We start from the raw sequence: 21749 nt of genomic DNA on the forward strand, positions 1-21749 counted from the left end.
ACTATTGGTATAAATTGACTAGAGGTGTAAATTTGAATGTGTTTCTAATGTCTTTGTTTTTGTTTCTTGGCTGATGGTGACATACAATTTTGTCCAAACTGTTCCCATGTATGTGTATGTTTAGTCATCAGCCCGAAGGCTGGTTGGATCTTCAACAGCACCACCGTCAGCTGTCATAGATGGCCTAGGCATCACTGAAGAGGCGTACTAGGGAAATGAGTGAGGTAGTTTCCCATTGCTTTCCTCACTGTGCCAGAAGTTTCTATTGCATATCAGTCTGCCAAGCCCACTGAAATGCATTCACAAACCGACCTTATGAGCAACAGTTTCACACCATTCATAGCAGGGACTGGCTGCACAAGGAATGGCATTACTAGCATCGCTCGTACCACAGTCACTTTCATAGTGTCAAAGCCAAGTATAAGACAGAGACAGATCAATTAAAGTAACAAAATTGCTCTAGCCTATACCAGACGACATAGTGCGTTATAAACACTAGGTCCCGCCAACAAAAGCACACTGGTCCCATATGACTAAATAAATGAATTGTTAAGATTTAACAGATGTGTAAAATGTATCACATAATTTTCTTCAGTATTGAATAAGTGGACCTTATAATTCCCTTGTTTATTTGTGAATCTCGATTCAATACGGAACCAATAATGAATTTTTTTTACCTTAAATAACATTATCCTTGTACCTAAACATCTTAATGTAAGACAAAGGAAACCCATTTTCAGGACAGCTGGCAGTGGGGACCAGCTCCTCTCCATCTCCCAAATTCAGAGGTGTAGATTCGTGGCTACTGGTCCTGTGCTCATTGGTCAGTTGGAGTGCAGGGCTATCGGTGCCATGGTCCAAAATATTTAATACAGTATGCGACTGGTAACAGTTTAAAATATTCATAAAGAAGTGATCTTCTTGGACAAAGCCTACGTAAAAATATGGTTATGTTTAAAAACAGATTGGTTTCTTTAAATAAGGATCCTATCCCAGAATGATAAAAAAACCTTCCCTTCATATATCTCTCATTTTTCTTGTATTTTTGCCATTTCTCATTTTCTGTGCTTTTGTACCCTTAGGCATTATCCTGTGTCCATTTTTAATTCAATATTGACAGCTTATTTCTCTTAATACAATTTATATTCAGTGAAAAGTTATTACAAATGGAACTATCAGACTTCCTGTTAAATACAGATTTTTTCCCATTTAAATTTGGTACTTTTTCTTCATTTCAGTTTTGTAATTAGATGAGCTAATGTCTTTTCTTTTTAAATTTAGGCACGTGAGGCTGTAGAAATGCGAGCACAACTGGAGAAAAAATTAGCCCAGAAAGAAAAGGAAAAGAAGGAGGAGCATCTACGTCAGTTGGCTCAGAAGGCTCGTGAGGAACGTGCAGGCATCCGGACACAAGCAGCTGCAGGTAAGTACACTGTCAACCGAAGTATTAGCATATTTACTCACTTTATTTCTTCCCCGTAACATAATCCATCTCAAACGTTTTGGAGCTGGGCGAGTTAGCCATGCGGTTAGGGGCGCGCATCTGTGAGCTTGTGCATCCGAGAGATAGTGGGTTTGAACCCCCTGTCTTCAGCCCTGAACATGGTTTTCCGTTGTTTCCCATTTTCACACCAGGCAAATGCTGGTGCTGTACCTTAAGGAAGGCCACGGCCGCTTCCTTCCCATTCCTAAGCCTGTCCCATATCTACCAACTTTCCCGATTTAGGCGGGGGACTCCCGATTTTCGTCAGTTTTTCCCGCCTCCCGATTATTCTATTATTTCTCCCGATTTTAGCTTATTTTTTAGGTGAACTTCAAATATTTTTTTCAAATCCCGCCATTTCAGTTTTTTTTAACGCTCATTGGCCACTTTCAAACGAAATATCGACGTTTATTAATGCAAGAAATGTGTGCGAATGTGCGATGATTATCGAAACCTGTATATCGATTGTCAATCTCTCGATCTCGTGTGCTATGTTCGTGTTCGTTCACATCAGTCTAGTCAATTCTAGAGATTCAGATTCTAGTCGCTAATTATGAAAAATGAAATGGCGTATGGCTTTTAGTGCTGGGAGTGTCCGAAGACATGTTCGGCTCGCCAGGTGCAGGTCTTTCGATTTGACGCCCGTAGGCAACCTGCGCGTAGTGATGAGGATGAAATGATGATGAAGACAACAAATACATCCAGCCCCCGTGCCAGAGAAATTAACCAATGATGGTTAAAATTCCCGACGCTGCCGGGAATCGAACCCGGGACCGCTGTGGGCAAAAGCCGGCACGCTAACCATTTAGGCTTGGGGCCGGACCACTAGATATGGATTTTTTTATTTTTAATTACAGAATTTCAGTGATAACGACTAGTTACTTTTCTAGAGATTTTAGGAGCCATTTGGAGAAATTTCTGACTAATTTTAATTAATCTCAATATAAATAAAATATGAGTGTCTGTACATTGCTCAGAATTTAAAAAGAATATTTCTGCACCAGTCGTGACCACAGTAACAAGGAGAAATCCAAGTTTCAATTTTCCGCAATATCTGTCTCTCTGTCTGTTTATGTACGCCCATCACGAGAAAACGGCTAAAGAGAATTGAATGAAAATCGGTATACAGTAGAAGTCCGCTATAGCGAGTATGGCATATAACGAGAACCCCGTTATACCGACAACTATTTTCTGTCCCTTCAAAATTCTTCGGTTACAGTGAGAGCCCTATCATTGGTGCATCCGTTATTACGAGCGATTAAGCGCGCAATATTTTTTTTTGTTATCGATATTTATGCCCCCCCACGAATGTGTTGCATGAAATCGATTATCTTCGGTATAGTTTTCTCGCTATGTCCACTAGCATGTTCTCTCGTCGACATTCGAAGGCGATGTCGGAGTCGATTAGTAATACCCGTCGACTGCTGTTCTGTAAAGAAAATTCAAATTGAAAGGGAACATATTTTCGTAATATGTGTGTAAATAACGTGTCCGATAACAGTTCTAAACTAGTTAAAACTAAAGGCTGAGTAAACAATCGCTTCAAGTATAAATGGGATACACCTCGAGATATGGCAGAGTGTGTAATTGATTTCAGAGGTTAGTTTATATTTTCGCGCGTCTGGTTAAATTACGGAAAGGTTATTATCATGTAAATGTATAGCGAAAAGGTTATCATTTCTCTACTGGCGCTTAAGTATGTTTTCATCATACGTATAGTACGGTTAAGTTAGGATAGGTGACGCTGTTTGAATAAGGAAACTGGAACGTTTGCCACAAAATACGATCGATCATCTTTGGTACGGTATAGTTTTCTCATTTGTGCATTTGCGAGTTCTCTCGTCGACATTCGAAGGCGATGTTGGAGTCGAAAATTTGAAATGAAAGAGGATAAGTTTTCGTAATAAATGCGTAAATAATGTGGCCGACAGCAGTTGTCAACTCATTAAAAATAACTGCTGAAGTAAACGATCTCTTAATTTTAATGTTATATACTGAAATTAAAAATTTGATACACCTCCAGATATGGCAGAGTAGGCCTACATCGCTGATTTCAGAGGATAGTTCATATTTTCTCGCGTCTAGCTAAATTGTGGAAAGACTATTCACATGCAAATTTTTAGTGAGGATAAATCGGCTCTACATGCGTTTCAAATATGTTTTCACGACACATATACGGTTAGGTTAGGTGACGCCATTTGAAGAAGGAAACTCTGGAGTGATACCATATTTCTCCGAATCCAAGACAACGTTTTATCCCTCAGAATTTTATGCAAAAAAATCAAGGGTTGTCTTCCTTTCGCGGTCTAACAGGAATGAATACCACAGGCAACTACCATGGTAACCACACCTCTTCTTTCCACCCCGCACGCGCACGCACACACAAAATTCGTTGACAGTAAACGACCGCCTTTTTATTATACATCGCTAGCTGTGACAGCCGGTTGTACAGTACCTGTGTGTCACGTCACTGGATCTCGGGCAATAGTGAAGAAAGATCACATTCTACTAGCCTCTACAAAAACGTTTCTCAAATCTGCAGAATGGCATCAAAACATGCGAGCCTTCGAATTCTTAGAAAGGCCACGGCTACTCGGTAGCAGAGTTGTAACGCGTCTAATGTACCTGGCTCGTAGTAAAATTAAGTTTTATAGACAGCAGGAACATTTTCGTGATGGATAGTCGTAAAGATACGTGGAACAGGTATTTTGTTATTAAACACTCGGAAATGTGGAATAATTGTGCAGCCTCAAGAAAATATGGCATAGGCCTAAGTAAAGCCAATCTTTGGCGTCAGCGTGAAGACAAAGATAGCTAAAAAATGTGTACTGAACAAAAAGTGCATTCAGTGGTCCGCAACAAGGTCGCTTTAAAGAAGTCGAAAATGAAATTGTGAGGTATGTGCACGAAAAACGCAAGGGTCGAATGGCCATACCGTAGCGCAATAAAGTCGTTTGTTGACTTTCAGCGTCCGCGATTAGGCCTATACATCGCTAGCCGCTGAAGTTGGCCGAACCCGGCAAGGGAGACGTGCGTGTAGCGGTAGCCGGTTATATCTGATGCTGAGTAAAAGTACCGTAACAGTTTTATAGATAGCAAGAATATTTTCCTGGCGGATCGCCGTATTGTAGAGATACATGGAATAGGTATTACCGGCAAATTTTCAACGGTTTCTGTTCGGTTTTATGATGCCAATTTTAAGTAAATGATCATTAAACCCGCGAAATAAAGAATAATTGTGCAGCCGCAAAAAAATGCTGTATAACGAAAGCCAATGTTCAGCGTCTAAAAATAGTCTAAAAATGCGTACTGTACAACAAAGGCATTCATATGATTTTACAAAGCACTTTTTGAGCCTGATTAAAATTTTTTGTAAGAAAATAGTGGGGTTCGTCATGGATTTGGGGAAGTACGGTACTAAACACTAAATTTTTACACTATTGAGATTCTTCCACCATTTTGATACTTTATTTTGCCTTTTGGCAAATTTTTTATTTATATGTCAACAGTACATGTTTCATTCCTTATTTAGGAACATCCTCAGCTGTTATAGTGGCTTAGGTGAATGGTTAAAATTTTAAATACATAGATTTACAAATACATTGATTCACTTAAAAACTAATTACGAATTAAGATAGATGATATTAAAAACAATGTAGGGTTAGTGTGTTACTGGTATGAGAGCAGATGGTTACATGGTTGATTGACTTAAAACTATGTCTATTCATTAGAATAGTTGTTCTAAAAATTTTTGACTTTGTTACATAAAAAGTCTGTATGCAGTTAAAATTTTTTTAAAAATGTTTAACTTCATAACATTGTTCAAATTGTTGAAAGTTTTTCTTCCTTTCCTTCCAGGTAAGTTGTTGTATGTTGTGTGCTTGCTTATAGTGCTTATGATTGAGTCTAATGTGGAAACTTTGGAGCAAATTGCTGATCTATTAATGTGAAGGGAGCCTCGTTTCAAATTTCTTGCTATAGCTGAATTCCGATTCTACTGTGACCCTGGAGGGACGTTTGATGCTGCTTTGCGTCTGGTGAAGTACGGTACTGTAATTTTTTCAGAATGAAATTAGACATACACTTTCACGTAGCATCGGATTTCGAAAAATAACAAACAAGTAAGCCGTAGTGTGGATATCATCCGCAGAAACACACGTTTTGAACAAACTGATCGCCATTTTATACCTATTTTAATGTGTATGAGGTGTTTTCCGACTTTTATACAAAAAAATCGGATATAACGACAATCCGCTATGGCGAGTAAATTTTCCGTTGTTGTGAATTCTCGCTAAAACTGACTTCTACTGTATAAAGTCTGGGAATAAGTCGCTACAATTTAGGCCATAAATAATTATATTCACGCCGAGTGAAATGGTAGTTTAGGGGAAGGCCTAAATTTTAATTCTCAAATATTTGTTATTTATGACCATTTCGATAAATACTACATAATTAAAGTTATTAAAATTCCTATCATTTATGTCTCATACATTTTTACCGTACCAGCTATGATAACAGACATATTCATGAATTTGGATTTTTGTTGCCAAGTCCATATCAGCGCCGTAGTACGAGAAAATTGGTGAACTGAATTTAATGAAAATCGGTATGTGAAGTTGGGAAGTCAGGAACTACAGTCTACGCTGTAAATCATGTTGTTCACCCTGTTCGAAATGGTAGTTTAGAGGAAGGTGTCAAAAATTTAATTTTTATCTTATTGGCCATATCGAAAAGTACTACATAACAAAAGTTATAGAGAGTACAATGTCTGGTTATTTATGTCTTATTCCGTTTTACCATACAGACTATAATAATATTGGTGGTTATGGTGATGAAATTATGATTATGATTATACGAATGAGAAAATAGTCATGAAGGAACGATCACTCAAATAACAACATAAGAGGGAGTCATGAAAGAAAGGAGGACTCGCGTTAGATGCTCGAATATCACAGTCGGAAGAAAACTAAATGTGAAGGCCTGCAATATAGAAAGCTCATAAAATTGATCAACAACAACATTACATTGTGATGTGCTTTTTGTATTCTGCTTCCATTTATCTCTGATAGATGGGATTACTTCTGCATGCCTAGTATAACAACCTGCTTGAATATTGGCGGGAAGTAGCTGGGGAGTTAGATTTCTCTCTTTTTTAGCATGCTATTCCTCTGGTTCATAAATTTTCTGATACTGCTGGTACGTAACACACTGGATCATCATAGTATTCCAGGTTTTTGATCCCTTCTCTGAGGCAGCGATTGGAATGTGCGGTGTGCACACTTAAATGGAATAATGACGCAGAAGTGCTTGCGGCTGGCTGCGGCCTGATCGTTCTAGCTCTGGAAAATGAAATGGCATATGGCTTTTACTGCCGGGAGTGTCCAAGGACAAGTTCAGCTCGCCAGATGCAGGTATTTCGATCTGACTCCCATAGGCGACCTGCGCGTTGTGATGAGGATGAAATGATGATGAGGATGACACATACACCCAGCCCCCGTGTCAGCGAAATTAACCAATTAGGGTTAAAATTCCCAACCCTACCGGGAATCGAACCTTGGACTCCTGTGACCAGAGGCCATGGAGCCAGACTCTAGCTCTGGAACTTCCAACTGTTAGATCGACACTGTCGTCCTTTTCGTTAAAAGTGAGAAAATGTGCGCTGTTTTCCATTTTATCGAATATTTCATATGACAGCATTACTTTTTAACCGTGACATTTGTACTGACGTCATTGTAATGACCTATGTTAACTTCAGTTGGGAAAACTACAAGGACAGTTTTTCTGAGAATTCTGTAGTGAAGCACGGCTACAACAGCTAGTTATTTGATACAAATAGCATTGAGCTACAAAATCGCGTGGGCGCTTGATGCCATATATTAATCTATGCATTTGCTAAATAATGGTATCTAAGTGCATGACCGATTCACACGTGTAGAACGTTAGTTCATACTATTTTCGGAAGGCTTATCAGAGACCAATCATTTCACTCACATACTTTGAGGTAATAGAGATGTGTAATTTTTAGTCTTGTAGCCTCATATAGCAGCAGTCAGACTTTGAGACAACAAGTGTTATAAATATATCATAGTACTGTATTGCGTAAGACATGTGGAATAAGCAATTTTGACCAATTGTAGCTCCTGATTTCTCCTGATTTTCATATCAAAATCTCCTGATTTTTGGTTTTGTAAAGTTGGCAGGTATGCTGTCCTATCCCATCGTCGCCATAAGACCTATTTGTGTCGGTGCAACCTAAAGCAAATAGCAAAAAAAAAAAGTTTTGGAAATGCAAACTCTTGATAACTTGGACTAAAGTGGGCGGAGATCTGTCCGAGTTACGAAAATTCTGTGTAATCGAAGGGAAATGAGTTGTGCCTAGGAAATTGAAACTAACCCCATACATAACCTATACATTAGTAATATGAGTATTATACTTAACTTTCATGAAACAAGGTTATCAATACATATCAGGTACTGTAAAATGGAAATACAACTAACATAGCTGGGTACACTGGAACTATAAAACTGATGCAGTACAGTACTAACTTTCTGCACTAAGTACATTAATCATAGTCTGATTCGGTGGGCCTATTATAGGAACATGATGGTGATTGGTCTGCCACCATGTTGATAGGTTTGAAAAAGCTGTTGGGCTTCTTATGTGAATACTTTTTATGTTGCCTGCGAACAATTATCTCGCGTGCCGTTCTAAAGTGTCAATAGAATGTCTGTAGTTCAGGGTCTGTAGTTGAATCTATAACCAATAAGTATGTCCAGAGCTTCATGAACACTAGACAGTTTCAGCATAGATAAGAGCTGTTCTTCTTCCTCCTCGTCCATACTCTCGACTTGGTGTTAGGAGGCAGGAAATCACGAGCTATCTCTTCTTCTGTCTGGATCTGGTAGCCTGGTTCTCCATTGTCTCTATCTAACCACTCATGAATGCCTTTTAGAGTGGGGCCTATTTCAATGGCTGCTAACAGTAACTGAAGATCATCACTAGCCTTACAACCCTCCAAATTATACTCTACACCTGTTTTTTAAGAATTTTATTCCAGCAGTTGGCAAGCATTGAAGTTTTTACTTCATTCCAAGCAGTAGCCCAGTTAAAAATTGTTGACTTGATGTAGTTGCAAATGTTGTGCAATGTTCTTTGCCCTTGCGTGTCTTCTTCTTTGTCCTGAGGTTCCTCCGGTTCTACCATCACTTCATCGAGAAACTTCCTTTTGTACAATCTTTTACATGCCAGAATAACACCTTGGTCCATTGGTTGGTTATCCGATGTGGTATTGGGAGGCAATGCCAGGCACTTAATTTTACCATCACTGGTACACACCTTCGCAGTTTGATGTGCTGGACCACTGTTTACAAGCAATCAGCCTTGACGTCATTAGGGGCAATATTTAGATCATCGATTTGGAATCTTTGCACTTCAGGAACAAACTGTTTTTTATACCAGCCCATTATAATTTCTTGGGTGAACTATGCACTTTTGTTGTTTGCATAATACACATGTAGAATACCTGTATCTATGATGTTCGTAAGCACGAGACTGGCAAGATTTGCCGACTGTAACTGAGTTAAGGCAGTGACTTCCATCTGCATTTGCACACAATAAGGCCGAAAGTGTCGCTTTGCTAAGCTTTCGACCTGGTACAGTGCCCTCTTGCTTATAAACATGCGTGTTTTCAGGTAGCGAATGCCAAAACAGCCCAGTCTCATCAGCATTGTATAGTTCAGCATGTGTTAATCCTTCTTTGATTAGTGTGTCAAGTTGTGTTCTAAATGGCTCAACACTAGCTTTATCAGCTCTTAGAGCTTCACCGAACACACTCTTGTTTACTATACAATGCAGTAACAATAGAATTAAACTAATGTGTTATTAAGGTCCACCTTTTCAATACAAAATATACAGAGTTTAAATTACATAAATGATTAAGGACTAGTTTCGACTTAATATTAGGTCATCATCAGCCTAAAGCAAAATTAAAACATAAATACCGAAGAAATCAAACAATGTAAAGACACATAAGGTCTCGTAAATGTACATACTATATGAGATATTGAGAAAGGAATTATAGAGACATGCAGCACTGTGTCAAAAAATAAAAAGTCCAGTGCACATTAACAAGATGTTAAAGATAGGAATCTTTGAGTTGTTGGATAAGGAGATAGTATATGCTGGCTCCTTTAAGATGCTGTTATCCAGTTGAAGAACAACTGAGCCGAAGTCATGTCATTTATTTACGATTAAAGTCCAGTGCGCCGTACAGCATTAAAAAGTTGTAAGGAATGGAAATCTTTCAGTTGTAGGTCAAGGAATTCAATATATGCTAGCTCCTTAAATGTGCTGTTGTACATTCGAAGAACAACTGGGACGAAGTTACGTCATTTTTCAAGATATTCATAAACGTAAAAAGTCCAGTGTGTATTAAAAAATGTTAAAGATAGGAATCCTTGAGTTGCTGGCTCCTTTAAGATGCTGTTATCCAATTGAAGAACAACTGAGTCGAAGTCACGTCGTTTATTTACAATTAAAGTCCAGTCTGCCCTAGAGCATTAAAAAGTTGTCAGTGATGGAAATCTTTCAGTTGTAGGTCAAGGAATTCAATATACGCTTGCTCCTTAAATGTGCTGTTGTACATTCAAAGAACTGGGGCGAGGTTACATCGTTTTTCAAGATATTCATAGACATTCACATAAATCGTATTGGGTCTTTAGCTCTCTGTCCACAATACGGTATGAAACACGAGATGCAAAGTGGGAAGACCACGCGTAACAGTTTAGAGGAACTACGCTTCTGTATGTATCACCACCCATCAGCCTAATACAAATCACTTTGAATAACTACAGAATATCTGTAACCGGCCAGCAAGTAACTAGGTAGGAATATCAGTACTGCCTCTAAACTGTTACAAAATATTCGCTCGTGCCTGCGCAGAAGTGTGCCCTTAAAGCGAGCTGCTATGCTTCCTAATTACCATTCCCTAATATGGAATACTATCATTCTACCCTCCCCTTGGTTTTTCTCAGTTACTTTTGTATAAGGATCTCCGGTAGACATATTTCTGGAACAGTTACTCTGATGCAATAGGATACAGTATCATGTTATATGTAACTCCCATCTCTAGTATTAAAGCAAGCGAAAGAAACAGTAGCATCTAGTGTATGTAGAAAATTACAAAACGTACTGGAAAAGAATAGTAGACGTTTGCATCTGCATGGAATAAGTGACATTCTTTGTGGAAACCCTTCATCAGCAGATTTCCAGGAATTTTCTCCAATTGATTTAACTCTATTCAAGTACGCTCCCATTACATCATGTGATGTCTAAAGAAGTTTTCCTTGCTACAAGACAATACTAAGCGACAACAGGAGAGGATTCTCATTCAACAACCTTAAGATGCATGTGGTCATAAATTGCAACAATCCTGATAATGGAGAAATATTAGGTATGAAAGCTACATTCAAATAAGACATTTTGTGTTTAACGTAAAACTGATTGAATATTAAACGGTGAAAGTGACTCTAGTGTTTGTCTTCCACAGAGTCCATCCTTGCCTTGAAGTATGCTATTGAGTTCATGAATTCTTCAGTATTATAATTGATTTTTAGATTAAGGATTTTGAAGAATAAAAATGATTTAAAATCTACATTAATTGCAGCCCGTAGCGATTATGTTACTGTATGTAGTATAGGTGCTATTTGTCCAGTCGTATTTTTTTATTTTATAGGTCATATTTTTATGTTTTTAGGTCATTAATGCATACATATTTCATACATTTTTAGGTCATAAAAATCTGCCCCCTAGTTATTATTATTGTTATTATTATTATTATTATTATTATTATTATTATTATTATTATTATTATTATTATTATTATTATTATTATTCATTCAGATTCGCTAATCGGCCAACTAGGGACCACAATAAGCCTCACTTTACATTCTGGTATTTGTTCATTTTTTTCTTGATCCACATAGTCTTCATTAGCTCACTGTGTTTATTATGATGTCTTCTGTCCATTTCACACCAGTTGCCCGTTTTTCATCCGGGAAAGTCCCAAAAGTCTTGATGGCTGCACTGAAAAGATTTTAGTCTTGTGCATCTTCTGCCTGTATGCCCAGTTCTTTAAGATTGTTTTTGACATTAATGAACCATGGCATTGCCTTTTTTGGTTTTGAGTCAAATATACTGAAGATACGTTTTGTCCATCGAGAGTCGATCATCCGTCGTATATGACTGTAGAAGCGAGCTCTGCCTTTACGCATTGTGTCCGTGATCTTTTCTATCTTGGAGTATACTTTTTGCCGGATTTTCTAATGTAGATGCCATTTTTGTAGTTTGGGCCAAGTATGGTGTGTAGGATCTTTCTTTCTTTCCTCTCTGAATCTGTGAGCAAACATTTCTCAAACAGGATAAGGCATTCAGATGCATACAGTGATACTGGTTTGATGACAGTGATGTAGTGACGAATTTTTGTGTTCAGAGAAAAGCATTTTTTGTTGTGCATGTTGCGGGTGGTTTGGAAAGTGACTTCCATTTTCTTGATTCTTGCTGCTATGGCCTCTTTTCCAAGTCCATTTCGCTGGATCCATGCCCCAAGGTATTTAAATTTATTAACACGGTTCATCGTTCCATATTTGGTGTTCAGTTGTGCCGTTTCGTCTTTGATGTTCGACATTACGTCTGTCTTCTGAAAGGAAATTCATAAACCTGTTTGTTCTGCTACTTCCTTCAACAAATTGATCTGTTCTGTTGCACTTTCAAAATTTTCTGTCATCAGGCCTATATCATTAGCGAACGCTAAGCTATCTATTTCCACTTCATTTTTCTTAGTCCCAAACCTTAAGTGTTTATAAAGGTTTCTTTCTTTTAATGTCTTTCACAACTCCTGTATTACTTTCTCAGTTATAATATATAAATTTCATTTTTGTTCTGTATTGAAGTGCAATTATTGCCTGCTTCCTAAAGCAAGTCAGTGCTTGTTCCCTCCACTCCTTTGTTTACATGGCCTGCCTGCTTCCTCCAGCAAGTGTTACATATCAGACAGTAGAGATTTACAGTTAAACCTCGTTAATTCGAAGTCGTTGGGACTCAAAAATCGGACTTCGAATTACATGATTTCGAATTAACCACCAATTCGCAATTCAGAAGAACCAACCCTTGCCACGTTACAAAATATTCTAAGGCCCGTTACTGCATGCAGTTAACCTTGATTCACAGTTTATACCATTCAAATGCCATGAAAAAATAACTATTTTCAAAATGTATCCAAGAAGGTGCATTTACTGTATTCAAATAATGCACTTGGGTATCTCACTGGCAAATATAACCTCACGCAGTGAGAGAGAAAAAAAGAAGCACGATTCAAAGACGAGGAGAAATCTGCTGGCTCCCATGTGCAAGTGTTTTATATTCATTGGATTACTATTGTATGCATTTTAGATGCCTTGTATTTACGCAGAAAGTACCCGATGCCCTTAAAATCGAACTTTCCTATGACTCTATCCTTGTACGATTTCCCGCCGTGGCACTTCTCTCGTGCTTCAGAAATGTAAACACTTGCCGCGTCACAAAGTATTAATACATGCAATCACCTCGATTCACAGTTTAAACATTTCAAATGCCATGGAAAAAACTATTACCGAAATGTATCCAACAAGGTGCATTTGCAGTGTTCAAATAATGCACTTGGATAAATAACTGACAAACATAACCTCACGCAACAAAAGAAAAAAAATCACACAATTCAAAGACGAGAATATATTATACTGGTTCCCCTGCGCAGAAGCATTTTTATTATTTTTTTCTTCTGTACCGTTAGCATTTTTAGATGCTTTGTACTGGCATGGAAAGTGTCCGACGCTTATCGAATTTTCCTATGACCAGGGGATAAAGTTTCTCGCTTCCATGTGCATTGCAACGCACTACAATGATCCCCATTTCCCACCCTTGTACGATTCCCCAGCTGGCATTTTCTCCTTTAAAACCATAAGACCGTTTGGGCCCGCTTTAAAATAAGCAATGCAGTTTCATCGGCAATGACAATATCGTTCAGTGCCTGCGAATTTGTTATATGAGCCAAGTCTTTTCGTCAACTGTCGGCATCACCAGTGTTCGCGGATTCTGTTTTTCCGCACACTGCCTGTTGCGTGATATTACGGCGTTTAAAAAGTTGAATACGAAAGAATTTAGATTTCATTCAACTTAGCTATCACGAAGTGCACTGTAGACCCACCGAAGTGAGTGTAAGTGTGGAAAGTTACCCCTCCACGTTCCGGAACACGTATTCTATTATGACGCGGATAAATTTTGAGTTGAAATTACTCTGTAACATACTGAAAATGAAAACCTACAACCTGTTTTCCAGTCACTGACCGGGTCAGGAATGTAATGAATGAAGCAGATTAGGCTGTTAGTACGATGGGGTCGCCACTCCCAAAGTGATTTATTAATGAATGATGGATGCTATGAAATGAGAATGGAGAGTGTTGCTGGAATGAAAGATGACAGGGAAAACTGGAGTACCGGGAGAAAAACCTGTCCCGCCTCTGCTTTGTCCAGCACAAATCTGACATGGAGTGACCGGGATTTGAACCACGGTATCCAGCGGTGAGAGGCCGACGTGCTGCCGTCTGAGCCACGGAGCTTCCTCTGTAACATACTGCACCATCCTTCGGGGAAATTCTTTCTTGAGCCATATCGGGCGACCCATGTATTGCACCGGCTGTTTCCCCCCTTCCAACTACATCACGAATTGGAATCAACTGAATGGATCATGCATTAATAGTAATACTAAGTGTCAATAGCTAAGTTTGTCTCCACTAATCGGTGTATAATAAGTTCATCACGCTTGTACAAGTTCCAATTAAAGCAGTTTTCTCCATTCCGCATTCTACTGCAAGCGCTAAATCCTCTCTGACTTGCTACTCGATACCTCTCAGGGGTAACTAATGTGCATCAATAAGTTGGTTTTTTTTTTTAACGTGAGGTCGACTAGGATCCCGCATTTCCTTTGATATGATTTACCAGCAGTTCCATCCATCCTTAAATACCAAGAGAGTCATCATCAATTCATTCAACTAAGAATAATCATGTAATAATTTGGCGTAAGCTTATCTGCTATAATTATGAAAATAAACTACAATAGTATTAAATGGATGGTGTTATGCATCAACTGACCAAGCGCCAAAATTGATTTTTTTAAGATTATTGCACCATCTGGTAGCTAAAGGTGTAAACTTTACATAGGTTATAGTTCGGACTTTTATTCTCAATATGATTTCACAGGAAATGAATTTTGACCAAACGCCAACCTCTCAATCACTAAATTGAAGTTTTGCATCAAGTGACCAACCACCATTTCTGAGTCTGAATTACGCATCAAATGACCACACGACACGCGTGCAGTCACTTGGTCGTGTGATGCTAAATGTGGATTCCCGCTTCGCAGATTCACGCGCAGGTTTTCTTCCTTGTTACACAGCTTTCGAGTTTGTATTGTTTCTCTGCAATGTGTCATCATTGTAGTTAACCTACTCTTTCTTTATTCACTGAAATCCCTCATTGTGGTAATAAGTGCTTAAGTCTAAGGACATAGCAATGGACCATTATCCTCATATATCTCGGTCTGAACGAATTCTCTTGTTAGCGAAGAATCAGATGTTTCAATAATCTTCTGTTAATTCACAAATTAGTGCTTATAGGTATTGTTTTATGTATTTAAAATACATTCCTATCTTAAGAAACCAAAGATATTTTAGAGGGTTCCATCACACCTGAAAACGCTATGCCCGTTTCAATAAACGCAGATCACTGGCAGTCGACGAACAGCTTCATAACGCTGAGTTCATTGACAGATGACCGAAATTCTTTGGTTACATTACGCGAATTTGAGGTAAGTTGATGCGGCCCGTTACCGTTTAGCCCTATTAGATATCATATGTCACGATACAGTATCCTGTTAAACACACTTATAAATAAGAAATTCAAAATGTGTATGCACGTTTGCTAGCTTTCCCTAAAATATGTTTTTTTGTAATCGAACCACTCTTCAAGGAAAATAATACAACAGAGGAAGCTGTTCCAATTGGTTTGGAAGAATCTGATAAGAAACATGCAAATGAAGGTGTGGATCCCACAACATTCTCTCCAGCAAAAGTTAACCAACAACACTTGACTGCAGTAAACGAATTTCAGGTGTGTTAAATGCGTTACTAAAAAATTTTCATTGATCTATTTAAGTTCGTCGCCGGCTTCAGAATGAAAATGGCTCAGCTCTACATGGTCTGCTCAGTTCGTTATGGCCCAATGGAAAACGAGTTTCAGAAGCAAAGCTGAACGACCTGCGCTCCTCATGAAGCTAATTCCCAATGATGCTAAGCCTTTCTATAAGGACCTGTTTAGTGATCCTGGAATAGACGATGATGTAGATGGGTTTGATTGTGGAAATATGGATTTTGAACTCGAAAATACTTAAAATCCTGCATTATGTTACACCAGTGTAATTTCTATACTATATTCTAAAATTCATGTTTTTCTATGTCATGTTGTATTCTGTTATGTATAATTTAATCCTGAACTTAAATGAGCGATAACATTAGTTAACAAGTATCATATTTTACACTGCACTGAATTTTTGAAAGTCCATTCGATCACTAAATGACAATTTTATTTGTTGGTCAAGTGATGCAAAACAAAAAACTAAGGTAACCGCAATAAAGCATCAAGTGACCAAGCGCCATTATCTGAGATTATGACATAATACTTCAAATATCCCTTAATTTTATACATTAAGAAGAATGTTTCTATCTTCATTTTGGTATAGAATACCTCACATTTAACAGGAAATGTGAATTAATACAAAGGATTTTGTGTTTGTGTCAATATCTCAAAATCTATTTTTGGCGCTTGGTCAAGTGATGCATAACACCATCCAAATTAAATATGTAAATATTCGGTTTATTCAAAGAATTAGTATGGGATGAAATAAAATCGTAAAATAATATCCAATTACATTCAGTATTTCTTCATTGAAAGGATAAATCGATAAAATTTTTGATTAAGCTTAATCATTCTTCTCGTTAAAAAAAATTATGATTCTTACAACGTAAAACAAAGAAAACTTCATGAAGTTGCATAAGTCGTGACTATCAATCTCATTAGATAGTATTCTTGTTGAATATTCATGAAATTAAAGCATTAATTACGTTAAAGTATGAATAAAGTTGTAAGCAAATAAATTAAAAATGGTTAACATCAAAATTGAATCGCATTCATTTAACTTCAAATTGCTTATTTTGAATTTTTTTTTTTTTTTTTTTTAATTATTCATCATTCCATTAATCTCTGATCTTCAAATGTAATGCTAGCAGTGAAAGCAAATTTCCACTTTATTATAGCTCCCAGTGGCTATTTTAAATATATTCCGCTGTGTAAATAGATAGAAAAAATATCAATCAGTTTCTCCAAGTCACTGGATAAATATATATCCATATTATTTCCTAAGAAATAGATGTAGGTATCGCCTAACAATAAATCATTATCATAATCCTATGAGGTCTTACATATGTCGAGATTCATGATTGCGTCTAAGTTCAATTGCCATTTCATGGAATTTTAGAAAATATAGTTAGTAACAATATTTATTTATCAATGGCAGAGACTTAATTCAAGAAAATGCTTCCTTTCATAAATGATGACTTTGACAACCAATACCAATCAAGACTCGTTACAGCATGCGAAATCTTGTTAGAAGAATTCAGGTTTACCTCAATATTTATTATTTGGAGATGTTATTTCGATGAGTAAATATGCTTATATGTTTGGCTACGAATTGCGTCACGTATTTACCGCAAGAATATCCCATAAACCTAAAAATATCTTATAATGTTACTAAATTCATGCCGCTGACACGTCAGATATAATCAATAGTTAGTATCACATCATGTAATTACTACCAGTAAATCTCAAGTTTCCATCTCTCTCCATGTTTCAACTGTAAACATAACAACTTCACCTAATTCATCTCTACAAATATATCCCTCAGCATATTTATACTTATAATCTCATATTTACGACGAATAAACTCTTAATTACTCATATAAATATCTAACATTACTTCTTTAGCGGCGTAAAATCTCAATATTCTATCATCGAGTAACAACATTGCATTAATGGGTTATATTTCTACTTAAAAACACATAATCACATATCCCTATAAGAGAAATACAAGTATGAACGAATCAAGTTCATATCTACTCACACGTGATTACGTACAGCCGATAACCAGGTCTTAATAACCAACAAAAACATCTAACTCCACTCCGTATTACGGTTAGATTATAACACATTATGCGTTTCACATTTCCTTGGTAATCGTCAAAGCATTATTTTAAATCTCTCCATATCTGTCTAGAAACATTCCTACATAAGGATATTGGTTTCCGTAAATGAAGAGTACCTATTTCCATGGTTTTAAAGCGATTGTGGTAACTTCTTTGCAAAGACACTGCTCACTGAAAATACATCTCGAAGATCTAAATACAACCTTCATGAAAATCATGCCTCTAACCTCTAATTACTACATCTATAATTTACGTACTATATACTTTGAATAAATAAAAATACTTGGAACTTAACTTTGTCTGCAGGCATTACTGGACTGGGCTAGACTTCTTCTTCGTCATCTTTAGGCAATTGGCCGGCTTCAGGTCATGGCTGCATCACATATAGGAAGTAGCGACCGGTTATGGGCTTGTAGAATCAGTTGGCGTGGAGTCGGTCAGTTATCAATCCCATCTCGGATTTAGCCACACATGACGAGGCCGTTGATTGTATGTAATGGAAACATGTCCAACATCATAGTTAGAAACATAATCCAGTTGTTCTTGAGGAACTTCTCGTGTATCTAACTACAATTTTAACAAGTTATTCTACCAAAATTCAATGTTAATTCTAACTCAGAAACTTTGTAATGGTATTCTAGTCCACTTTCAGCCTTTCGTTAATATATTCTCAATTGGCGATAGTTTATTTTTAACTGGTGACTCGCGTCAACTTTCGGTGTTAAACTCAGTCTTCAATAATACATATCTTCCTTCTTTCTTTACGAATTTCTCCTCGTTTCTTTAAGATTTCCTCCTCGTTAGACTTGATATTAATGTATGTGGTTGGCGCAATTTTTAATACTCCTTGACGTATTAGTTCTTCTTCAATTCTTGCTCCGTAGAAGTTTCCTTGTGATGACTTCTTCTTTCCGTGAATAGTAGTAATAATAATTTTTAACAATTTAAAACACCCTGCATTTTTTTTTTTTTCATGGCCGCGTGGATTCTTTAAGTCTGACTGTCTTACATCGCGATCATGGCCTAATTGGTTCGTTAAATTAGTATTCTTTTCGAGGCATTCACGGCTTCTTTGATTCTATCTGTCCATATTTTATGACGTAATCACGGCCTGTTTAACTTGATATTTTCGTACTTTCTTCAGATTTATTGCTCTACTACATAATGTTTGTCATCTTACTACGGTGTGTGGCAAATATAGATGTTGTAATACTTCGTTTTTCATAAGATCAGGTCAATGGAATGGTACAATACTATTGTTTTAAAATGTAAAGGCAGTTCCAAATTAAAAGTCTGAATTTCGGTAATGGGGCCGACATTGTACAATGAATTACGAATTATCCCAATTTCAAGTTCAATTTAAATAACATGCCAAACTGTATCTCATGTTTCCGGGAATGAGAGCTTCTTCGAATTAGGCAGGATTTTGAATTAATCGATTACGAATTATCGAGGTTCTACTGTACTTCTTTACCGGAGGTCCTAAATCAACTTAAAGACATCATATTGTGACAGGAAGATCATAACTGTAATTTTTGTTATTATATATAGTTTAATGTTATATCATCATCATTGTTATCAATATCCCACTCCAGTTACCCGGGTGTGGTTAACAAGCCTCCTCCACTCATTTCTGTCCTTCCACTTTTCCTGTTCCATTACTTCCGCCACATCCAATCCAGTTTCTGTAATGTCCTTCCAAATCTGATCCATCCACCTTCTTCTCGGTCTTCTAATTGGTCTCTTTCCCTTAACTTTTCTTTCCAATTCCCGTCTTGCTACTCGTTCCTTTCCCATTCTTTTCACATGTCCGAACCATCTCAGTCTTGCTTTTCTGTATTAACGGTTCTATATTTAACTCTTCTCTGATTTTAATATTTTGAATTCTATCTCTTCTTGTCTTTTTAACCGATGTTCTTAAAAATTTCTTTTCTACTGCTTGTATCTTACTATCTTGTCTCTTATTAGTTACCAGCATTTCTAGTCCATATGTTACAGTTGGTATGAAATACTGTTTATATAATGTTAATTTTGTTCTCTTGGGTACTTAGTCATCCCATAAGAACTCTATGACTTAGTGATAAAATGCTATACCTTTACTTAGTCTGTTATTAATTTCAGGGTTGATTTCATTACTTCCATTAATAATGCTACCCAGATATGTAAACTGTTCTACATTCTCTAACCGTTCTCCGTCTATGTTCACTTGGCTTCTCTTTTTCTCTTTTCCACTGTGCTTAATGTTATAATTATTCCTAAAATATTTTCTTTGTCCGGTATACATACGTTTTAGTTATCACATGATTTAATTTTTATTTATCTGAAGATGGCCAATAAGTGGCTGAAACTAGTCCCAAGACTTATGTAATATCATTTACTTGATATATTGCATTGAAAAGGTCAATTTATTCTTATAATTACCTTCTCAAGTACGCATTTGAACAAAAAAGGTGACAGCCCATCTCCCTGTCGAACGCCTGTCTTGATTTCTAAAGGATTCAGAGAGACATCCTTAGAATTTCACTGTTGATTTGGTATTAGTTAGCGTTGCCCTTATTATCGCCAGCATTTTCTCATCGAGTCCCTTTTCTGCAAGTATGTTATGCAACACATCACGGTCGATGGAGTCGTATGCTTTCGTGAAGTCTACAAATGTCGATACATAGGTTCGACCTCTCAGCATACGGTATCTTATTATGGTTTTTAGGTTAAGTATTTGTTCTGCAAGACCCTCCATGGCTCAGGCGGCAGCACACCATCCTCTCACTGCTGGATTCTGTGGTTCAAGTCCTGGTCACTGCATGTGAGATTTGTGCTGGACAAAGTGGAGGTGGGGCAGGTTTTTCTCCGGGTACTCTGGTTTTCCCTGTCATATTTCATTCTAGCCAGTATCATTTCATTTTGTCTGTCATTCATCATTGCCCCAGAGGAGTGCGACAGGCTTTGGTAGCCGGCACAATTCCTGTCCTCGCCGCTAGATGGGGTTTCATTCCATTCCTGATCCGTTCGAATGACTGGAATTAGGCTGTGGATAATTTTTTTGTACTTGATTGGCCTTTCCGAAAACCTGCTTGGTATTCCCCGAGTTTGTGTTCAACTTGCTGTTCTAGTCTTTCAAGGATGGATAGTGAAGAGGATCTTGTAGGCTACTAACAGAAGAGGAATACCGTGGTAATTGTTCGCATCTCTTGTATTTCCCTTCTTATGTAAAGGATGGATCCAAGCTAGCTTCCAGCTCAGCTGTGAGCTTGCATACGGGAGATAGTAGGTTCTAATCCCACTATCGGCAGCCCTGAAAATGGTTTTCTGTGGTTTCCCATTTTCACACCAGGCAAATGCTGGGGCTGTACCTTAATTAAGGCCACGGCCGCTTCCTTCCAACTCCTAGGCCTTACCTATCCCATCGTCGCCATAAGACCTATCTGTGTCGGCGCGACGTAAAGCCCCTAGCAAAAAAAAAAAAAAAAAAAAAAAAAAAAAAAAAAAAAAAAAAGCTAGCTTCCAGTCCTCTGGTAGTTCTCCTTTTTCCCATATATCTACAATAGTTTGGTTTAGGATGTCAATTGCTTCTTCCAAGGCATGTTTCCACAGTTCTGCAATCATGGAGGCTTCACCAGGAGCCTTGTTTGTTTGTTTGTTTATTTATTTATTTATTTATTTATTTATTTATTTATTTATTTATTTATTATTTTTTTTTTTTCAGTCTCTCTATGTGGTGTTTGATTTCATCGCGATTTGGTGGAAAAGATGACAGGTTTTGGCTCACTGGTTCGTTTGTTTTGATGAGGTTGGCTGGTTTTTCACAGTTTAGGTCATTATAATACTTAGCTAAGATTTTGCAGTTTTCTTCATTTGATGTTGCAAGAGTTCCATCTTTCCTTAGAAAGCAAAGGGAAGGTGCCTTGTATCCTTGTAC

At 37.4% G+C, this 21749-nt stretch overlaps 1 protein-coding gene across 2 annotated transcripts in view; it reads left to right on the forward strand.

The window, feature by feature from the left end:
* Bx42 (Puff-specific protein Bx42) overlaps nt 1–21749 on the forward strand; it is a 224628-nt gene that overhangs the window by 130593 nt on the left and 72286 nt on the right. For both annotated transcript variants that reach the window (XM_067138220.2, XM_067138221.2), the window contains one exon: nt 1282–1423. In XM_067138220.2, coding sequence (XP_066994321.1) covers nt 1282–1423 — 142 coding nt within the window. The remainder of the gene's footprint in view (nt 1–1281; nt 1424–21749) is intronic.

The sequence above is a fragment of the Anabrus simplex genome, chromosome 1, assembly GCF_040414725.1.
Source record: "Anabrus simplex isolate iqAnaSimp1 chromosome 1, ASM4041472v1, whole genome shotgun sequence".
Classification (NCBI taxonomy): domain Eukaryota; kingdom Metazoa; phylum Arthropoda; class Insecta; order Orthoptera; family Tettigoniidae; genus Anabrus; species Anabrus simplex.